The 9,518-nt window shown below is 43.0% G+C and overlaps 1 protein-coding gene across 3 annotated transcripts in view; it reads left to right on the top strand.

Moving 5' to 3' along the window:
- Nucleotides 1-289: 289 nt before the first annotated feature.
- LOC143288139 (leucine-rich repeat-containing protein 43-like) overlaps nucleotides 290-9,518 on the top strand; it is a 55,695-nt gene continuing 46,466 nt past the window's right edge. For all 3 annotated transcript variants that reach the window (XM_076596433.1, XM_076596432.1, XM_076596431.1), the window contains exons 1-6: nucleotides 290-492; nucleotides 1,529-1,628; nucleotides 3,885-4,078; nucleotides 4,989-5,099; nucleotides 7,018-7,148; nucleotides 8,376-8,496. In XM_076596433.1, the coding sequence (XP_076452548.1) occupies nucleotides 391-492; nucleotides 1,529-1,628; nucleotides 3,885-4,078; nucleotides 4,989-5,099; nucleotides 7,018-7,148; nucleotides 8,376-8,496 (759 nt within the window). In that variant the 5' untranslated portion in view covers nucleotides 290-390. The remainder of the gene's footprint in view (nucleotides 493-1,528; nucleotides 1,629-3,884; nucleotides 4,079-4,988; nucleotides 5,100-7,017; nucleotides 7,149-8,375; nucleotides 8,497-9,518) is intronic.

Genomic DNA, 9,518 nt, shown 5'->3' with positions numbered 1-9,518 from the left:
CTCACACACACACACACACACACACTTTATACCCACTTTTCCTTTTGATTTCAAGTGGCAGCCATATTGGTTCCCTCAAAAGTTGACATCGATATGATGATCAAGAAGCCAGGTACATTAATACACGCACTTTGATAACAATTTGTTGCCGTCAAATATATCTATAAATTTTGTCAATTCAATCCAGCGTCTAGAATTTTAAAATTCACAAATGTTTGGGTTTTTTTTAATTAATTCGTTGATAACAGGTATTTTCCTTGACAGCGGAAGTGGTTGTTTAGGAAGCCAGGAATGGCGGACGAAAAGTGTTGTTGAGTCTCCAAAGGCGCAATGAAGCTTCGTTGATATTTCGGTTTCTGGGCCCAATATTATCACAGGTGGCGAACAGTTATGGCGACGGTCAGCGAGCAGCCGATGGCCGCCTTTGGTGCTTTTGAAAGACAGCTGAAAACTTTGTGTATCAAGGAATTCCCATGCGGGTTGGGAGACTGGGTAATTGTCGTTTTGTTTACCGCCTTTTAACTGCACCACTTTCATCGTGTAATTTGCCTCGTGTGTGCTTTTTATAGCCAGTAAGATTACGGTTCGTTGTTTCTGAGCAAGAATCAGAGAGGCTGTGATGTGTGATTAGTCAGTATATGTGTATGTGTGTCTATGTCAGACTTTCTAGCTCTGTCACTGTCAGTTTCTCTGTCACCCACTCCCCCCCCCCCTCACTTCTACACCCATCCCCCCTATTCTCCTCTCATCTTCCTTTTTAGTTCTCCAATACATTTACATTCAAGCTGTCATGTGTATAGCAAACTGTCAACATGCACACACACACACACACACACACACACACACACACACACACACACACACACACACACACACACATTTCTACACAGTCACTCACTACCACCACCATCACCATAAATAACAAAAAACAACAATACAATCTACCATGCACTGAACCTACAGCAAAGCCTTTCACAGCTGGCTGCATTAATAGTCTGAAATATGCCAAATGTGAATGATTATTGAGACAACTGCTGTCCTGACTATCTGGGCTAGAATTTGACAGTAGTGGAGAGTGCCTTGCCCAAGTTTCATCCCCACTCTCTTGGCCAAGAGGACTTTAGGACAGCTGGCATCAGGATGGCCTCCAAACGTTAGCTAGCCCCCAAGACTGCAGCACTGAGAACAGTGCGATTTTTGCCTCCAAGTTCAAGAGTCACAGTCCTTCACAAAAGACTAAGCTATAAAAGAAATCCCATTGCAGTAGAGATATCATTGACCATATAGCTGTCGCTTTGCTTTTAGCCCAACTGTAAGCTTGTGTCAATCTCTGATATAAGCTGAGCCTAGAGCCATCTATCAATCTATCTGGATCTAGATATAAATATATATAGATAGATATTGATATATCTTGATATATAGATATCCACTCTATATATATATGTATGTGTGTTGTGCTGGCTATAGAGACTGACATAATGGAGGTAATATTGGTGCATGGATAATCTGTTCTTTTTCTGTTCCTCAGAGAGAGCCAGATGCCAAGCTGCAGAAACCCAAAAAGATTTACCTGAGATCGATATCTGGAAGAATCCCTAAACCCCCACTTGACTTAAATGTTTCAAAAGGTAAAAACTGTGTGGAACAGGGTTTGTTGTTGTTGTTTTTGTTGTTGTTGTCTATTTTTGTTTATGGTTGTCATTGTGTTCCATTGTTTCCATTTCTTTGTTGGTTGTTGTTTTTTCTTTATTCTCTCCTTCAGCTGTGTCTTTTTCTTGCACCCCAGAATAGGGGCTGTTTCTTTTTCTGTATATTTTGATGATGAATGAATGATAATTGGAGTGATGCTGCTTCTGCTAAGCGGGTCCTTCTAGATTTGGGACTGCGTGACAATGCTGCACTCTCATGATAAATCCTGGCATCATCCAGGCCTGAGAGATACAGACACCTGCAGTGCTGGTCAGGAAATTTTATATTGTATTGTTTTACTCTTTTTGTCACAACAGATTTCTCTGTGAGAAATTTGGGCTGCTCTCCCCCGGGGAAGTGTCACTACACTGAGAGCACCACCCATTAAAAAAAAAAAAAAATTCTGCCAGCAATTTTATTTGTTTTCTGTCAAAGTGAATTTTTTGTACAGAATTTTGCCAGGGACAACCCTTTTTTTTTTTTTTGCCATGGGTTCTTTTACATGTGTTAAATGCATGCCACACACGGAACCTCGGTTTATCATTCCATCAAAATGACTAGCATCCAGACCATCACTCACAGTCAAGTGGAGGGGGGAGAAAATACTGGTAACTCTGGCAATATTCCCAAAGAAGGCGCATCCATGAAGTGGGTTACTCATGACTGCCTGGTCCCAATCGTCATATTTGAGCCCACAGCACACTCAGCTCTGGGTGGGACTTTGCCACGGGCTGAAAATGCGCCATCAGAGATGGGGCTTGAACCTACGTCCTCCCAGTCATCAGTCTGTGGCTGATTCCTGTCACTGATATTTACCTTGCTTCTCTGGGCTTTATCAAGTATCACCAGTGCTTTTGTTTGGGTTGGGTGCAGACTGGGGGTGTATACATTTTTTTTCTGAAAGGCTGGACTGTCATCCACACAATATTTCAGTGTGGGATGTCCATGAAGGTTGCATACCTTGTGTTACTTCTCAGCATGGGCAAGAGAGGTGTTCTCAAACCAGGTGATGGATTTTTGTGTATCTCTGTTCAAGTTGAGCGATGGGGAGGTGGGGAGGAGAGTGAGTGGGAGGGGATTGGAGCACATTTGTATTTGTATTTATATTTCTTTTTATCACAACAGATTTCTTTGTGTGAAATTCAGGCTGCTCTCCCCAGGGAGAGCGCATCGCTACACTACAGCGCCACCCTTTTTTTTCGGGGGGCGGGGGGGGGGGGGGGGGGGGGGTATTTTTTCCTGCGTGCAGTTTTTTTTCTTTGTTTTTCCTATCGAAGTGGATTTTTCTACAGAATTTTGCCAGGAACAACCCTTTCGTTGCCATGGGTTCTTTTACATGCGCTAAGTGCATGCTGCACATGGGGCCTCGGTTTATCTTTTCATCCGAATGTAGTAGCGTCCAGACCACCACTCAAGGTCCAGTGGACGGGGAGAAAATATCGGCGGCTGATCCGTGATTAGAACCAGTGCGATCAGATTCTCTCGTTTCCTAGGTGGACGCGTTACGTCTAGGCCATCACTTCATGGGTGTGGTGGGTGTTGTTAAGAGGGCCAGGGAGGGAGGGGAATCATGTGAATATGTTGCATATATCTGTTTGAAAATGAATGGTTTTTATGCTGTGCATATCCATTGAAAACATTTGTTTTTCATGCCTGTTTCACGTTCGTACGCTTGCATTTACGTGTGATTTTCAGTGTATGTGAATGAGCGGACCAAGAATTTCTTCTGTGACGGACTGATAAAGTGATATTGTATTGTAATGTATTGTGTTGTGTTGTGTTGTGTTGTGTTGTATTTTATGTTGTATTGTCTTGTGTTGTATTTTGTTGTGTTGTGTTGTGATTTGCTGTATTGTGTTGTATTGCATTGCATTGTATTGTATTGCACTGTATTGTATTGCATTGTATTGCATTGTATTGTATTGTATTGCATTGTATTGCATTGTATTGCAATACATGGCAATGCATTGTATTGTACTGTATTGCATTGTATTGTATTGCAATACATGACATTATATTGTAGTGTATTGGATTGTATGTATGATATCGTATTGTATCATATCGTAACATATTGAATTGTATGGTATGTATCATATTGTATTGCATGGTCTTGTATTGCATTGTATGTATCATATCATATCATATCAAATCATATCATATCGCACCACATTGCATTGATTTCTATCTCAACACAGAGCCAGGCCCGCAGACTGAACGGACAGAAGCACTGCAGGAACTGGTGAACTCCAAGCTGTCTCCCTGGCACCTGGACTACAGCTGGAGCGACGAAGCCAAGGAGCTGAGGGAGATCGCAGTCAAATCCCCCTGGCTCATCGACAACCAGTTTGTGCTCAACCACTTCCGCACGCTGAAGATTGTGGACAAAGGGGTGGGTTGTTATAATAATAATAATAATAATAATGGTACTTATATAGCGCTGAATCTTGTGCACAGACAAATCTAAGTGCTTTCGCACCAGTCATTCTCACGCACGCATAACTCTAAAACTGGAGAAACTAAAGACAAGGAAGAGGCAGGGAAGGGAGGCTATTTTGGGAAGAGGTGGGTTTTAAGGCCAGACTTGAAAGAGCTGAGTGTGGAGACTTGCCGAAGCGAAAGAGGAAGTTCATTCCAATTGCAAGGTCCAGAAACAGAGAAAGAACGGCGGCCAACAGTCGAGAGTTTGAACCTGGGTATGCGTAAGTGGAGTGGATCCGAGGCTGATCGTAGTGAGCGAGATGGAGTGTAGAGGTGAAGGCAGCCACAGAGATAGGAAGGGGCTGATTTGTGAATGTGATTGTTGAGGGAGAAGGAGATGTTTCTTGTCTTTGTTCTTACTTTCAGCGTATCTGTCGCTTTCTCTGTCTCTCTCTCTCTGTGTCTAGTCTCTGTCTCTTTGTCTCTCTGTGTCTCTTTCCTATACTCAGCTGATGTGTGTGAATGTTCTAACAAGGAAGAAATACTTGTGTGGAAACATTTCCTGCACAAAAGAGCGTATTTTGACACAGACGTACTTCTGATAATGAGGTCTCAAAACACATCTGTACAAATGTGCTTTCTTGGATGTCAAGGGTGTGTGTGTGTATGTGTGTGTGTGTATGTATTTGTGTGTGTGTGTATTTGTGTGTGTGTATTTGTGTGTGTGCGTGTGTGCGTGTGTGCGTGCGTGTGTGCATTTAACAAAATACTGATACAATGCCAAACAATACATATCAATGAATATCGCTCTGCTGCACAATAACCCTATTTTGTTGTGTGTTTCTCTCTCTCTCTCTCTCTCTCTCTCTCTAATTTTTCAGGTGACGGAAGTAGACGAGAGACTGTTACAGCTCCAGAATCTGACAGAGCTGACCCTGACCGCCAATTTTATCCACAGCGTCAACTCCAAACATTTACCTGCCTCGCTACAGGTGACTCAGTGTCTGTGATGACTTGAGGGGAGATTGAGGGGACAGGGGGAGGGGTGAGGGAAGGGGAAGTGGGGAGTGGGAGGCTGAGTAGGGGACAGGGGGAGGGGTGGGGGGAAGGGGTGTGGGAGGCTGAGTAGGGGACAGGGGGAGGGGTGGGGGGAAGTGGGGAGTAGGGAGGCTGAGTAGGGGACAGGGGGAGGGGTGGGGGGAAGGGGAAGGGGGGTGGGAGGCTGAGTAGGGGACAGGGGGAGGGGTGGGGGGAAGGGGGGTGGGAGGCTGAGTAGGGGACAGGGGGAGGGGTGGGGGGAAAGGGGGGTGGGAGACTGAGTAGGGGACAGGGGGAGGGGTGAGGGGAAGGGGGAGTAGGGAGGCTGAGTAGGGGACAGGGGGAGGGGTGGGGGGAAGGGGGGTGGGAGGCTGAGTAGGGGACAGGGGGAGGGAAGGGGGGTGGGAGGCTGAGTAGGGGACAGGGGGAGGGAAGGGGTGTGGGAGGCTGAGTAGGGGACAGGGGGGGTGGAAGGGGAAGGGGGGGGGAGGCTGAGTAGGGGACAGGGGGAGGGGTGGGGGGAAGTGGGGTGTGGGAGGCTGAGTGTGTGAGGGCAGCTGTCAGTTGTCTCTACCCAGGTAGACAGGTGTTAACAGTGCTGATGATGACGAATTTTACTGATGAAAATCAGTTTACCTGTCACGGGTCTCACAATGCTGATGATGACGAATTTTACTGATGAAAATCAGTTTACCTGTCACAGGTCTCACAATGCTGATGATGACGAATTTTACTGATGAAAATCAGTTTACCTGTCACAGGTCTCACAATGCTGATGATGACAAAATCAACTGACGAAAATCAGTTTACCTGTAAAAGGTATTACAATACTGGTAATGATGACAAAATTCACTGAAGAAAACCTGTTTACCTGTGACAGGTGTTACAATGTTGGTGATGATAAAATAAAGCAACAAAAATCTGTTTGCCTGTGACAGGTGTTACAAATGCTGGTGATGATAGAATTTACTGACAAAAACCTGTGTACCTGCGACAGATGTACAATTCTGGTGATAATGAAATTAACTGACGAACACCTGTTTACCTGCGACAGATGTAACAATTCTGGTGATGATGAAATTAACTGACGAACACCTGTTTACCTGTGACAGATGTTACAATTCTGGTGATGATGAAATTAACTGACAAAAACCTGTGTACCTGCGACAGATGTAACAATTCTGGTGATGATGAAATTAACTGACGAACACCTGTTTACCTGCGACAGATGTTACAATTCTGGTGATGATGAAATTAACTGACGAACACCTGCTTACCTGTGACAGGTGTTACAATTCTGGTGATGATGAAATTAACTGACGAACACCTGCTTACCTGTGACAGGTGTTACAATTCTGGTGATGATGAAATTAACTGACAAACACCTGTGTACCTGCGACAGATGTAACAATTCTGGTGATGATGAAATAAACTGACAAAAACCTGTGTACCTACGACAGATGTTACAATTCTGGTGATGATGAAATTAACTGACAAAAACCTGTGTACCTGCGACAGATGTAACAATTCTGGTGATGATGAAATTAACTGACGAACACCTGTGTACCTGTGACAGATGTAACAATTCTGGTGATGATGAAATTAACTGACGAACACCTGTTTACCTGCGACAGATGTAACAATTCTGGTGATGATGAAATTAACTGACGAACACCTGTGTACCTGCGACAGATGTAACAATTCTGGTGATGATGAAATTAACTGACAAACACCTGCTTACCTGTGACAGGTGTTACAATGCCGGCGATGATAAAATCATGCAAGTAACGAAAACCTATTTACCTGTGACAGGTGATTCAATGCTGATGACAAAAATTCACTAAATGAAAACCTCTTGACTACCTGTGACAGGTGCTGGAGCTGTGTGCCAACGAGATCAGCGACATCTCGGCGCTGTGCGTGCGGCCACCTCTCCTGTTGCACCTGGGTCTGGGCTACAACCGCGTCTCCTTCGTCCACGACTACATCACTGGGGACTACTGGTCGGTTTTCCTCCTTTAAGTCTTCTAGTTTTCTTGTTTTCAGTTTCACTTTCACTTTCACTTTCAAGGAGGCGTCAAAGCGTGCGGATTGATTGATCATCCATGTGCGTTACGACACAGCTGCTTTGTATAAACACACACACACATGCACGTGTGCACACGCACACATGGACGCACACAAGCACACACACATATGTACGCACACGCGTACATGCGCATGCGTGCACACACAGAGGCACACACACACACATACACACAGATGCAAGCACACACGTATGCACGTGCACACACACACACACACACACACATACAGAAAAAAAAAAGAAAAAAGGAGCAGGGATTCCTGGTGGGTTTTTCAGTTTCAGTTTCCATTTCAAGCGGGCATCAAAGCATGTGTACTGATCCGTTATGTCACACCACACTGCTTTAAACAAACAACAAAGCGAAAAAATTCTTTTAAGAAAAGGGAGTCAGGTTGAAAGTCCAACGACCAGCACATCAGCCGAGTGGTTAAAGTGTTAGACTTTCAATCTGAAGGTCCCAGGTTGGAATCTTGTTAACGGCGCCTGGTGGGTTAAAGGGTGGAGATTTTTCCTGATCTCCCAGGTCAGCATTAACTCACTCAGTACGGCCAGCCCTCTCTTCTCCTCGACACAGACCCCTCGGATGTCCAGTGGGTGTCTGAATGACCCAACCTTAGCTTCCGTCGTCAGAATTGTGGTATTCTTTGTCAACATTCACGTCTTCAGTATAAGAGCCTTCCGCTTGCAATATTTTGATGGTGGTAATTGGGGTGAAACACTGTTAACGTCGCCTCTTTCGCCGTTCGTATGGAGAGAGTTAATGTGCAGACCTTACTAGTGCCTGAACCCCTTTCAAGCAGAAGATCAAAATACGCACATGATACCGTAATCCACGTCAGCGTGTGGTGGGTAATGGAAACAAGAACACATACCCAGCATGCACACCACTTGAAAAGGGAGTATGGCTGCCTACACAGCGGGGTAAAAACAGTCATACACGTAAATCTAAAAGCCCCACTCGTGTACATATGAGTGAACGTGGGAGCTGCAGCCCATGAACGAAGAAGGAGAAGAAGAGAGTCCAGTGCTTTACCCACTTGGCTGTTGTGTCCAACAAGCGTGGTGTGTGTGTGTGTGTGTGTGTGTGTGTGTGTGGTGTGTGTGTGTGTGTGTGTGTGTGTGTGTGTGTGTGTGTGTGAGACAGGCCGGCCCTGCTGTCCCTGGACCTGAGCAACAACAACCTGACCGACCTGCTGGACATCGTGCGCAAGGTGTCCACCCTCCCCAAACTGCGCAACCTCATCCTGCTGGGGAACCCCCTCTCCGTACGTCCTTTGATGATGATGATGATGATGATAGTGATAGTAATAATAATAGTGATGATGATGATGATGATGATGATGATAATAGTAATAGTAATAATAATAGTGATGATGATGATGATGATAATAGTGATAGTAATAATAATAGTGATGATGATGATGATGATAGTGATAGTAATAATAATAGTGATGATGATGATGATGATGATAGTGATAGTAATAATAATAGTGATGATGATGATGATGATAGTGATAGTAATAATAATAGTGATGATGATGATAGTGATAGTAATAATAATAGTGATGATGATGATGATGATGATGATAATAGTAATAGTAATAATAATAGTGATGATGATGATGATGATAATAGTGATAGTAATAATAATAGTGATGATGATGATGATGATGATAAAAATGATGGTGATGATAATAATGATTACAATAATAGTACATGGTACTTATATGATGATGATAATAATGATTATACTACTATTACTAGTAATAATGATGATGATGATAATGATCATGATAATAATAACAATAATGATAATAATAATAATAATTGTAATTGTAGTAATGATGATAATAATGATTATCTTGATAATAATGATGATGATAATCACAGTAATAGTATATAGTATTTATATGATGATAATGATGATGGTGATAATAATAATAATGATGATAATGCTATTACTGATCATAGTGAGGATGATAATTATGATAATGGTAATAATGCTAATGATGTAATAGTAATGATAATAATGATTTAAAAAACCTGTGCAGCCATGTCTCTGCTGGGAAAACCTCTGTCCGTATGTTTTTTAATTTAATGATAATAGTAATAATAATGATAAGATAAGATAAGATAAGAATAACTTTATTATCTCCAACTGGAGAAATTTGGTCAGGTGCATTATCACAACATAGACAAGTAAACAACATGGGGACCATAGCTGTAAAAGTCAAACAACAGCTTTTACGAATATTATGAAGATACAAATGTAAAAAATATCACATAC

Source organism: Babylonia areolata, chromosome 12, assembly GCF_041734735.1.
Source record: "Babylonia areolata isolate BAREFJ2019XMU chromosome 12, ASM4173473v1, whole genome shotgun sequence".
Lineage (NCBI taxonomy): Eukaryota > Metazoa > Mollusca > Gastropoda > Neogastropoda > Buccinidae > Babylonia > Babylonia areolata.
The sequence above is the reverse complement of the archived record's forward strand: the minus strand, read 5'-3'. Positions and strand labels throughout refer to the sequence as shown.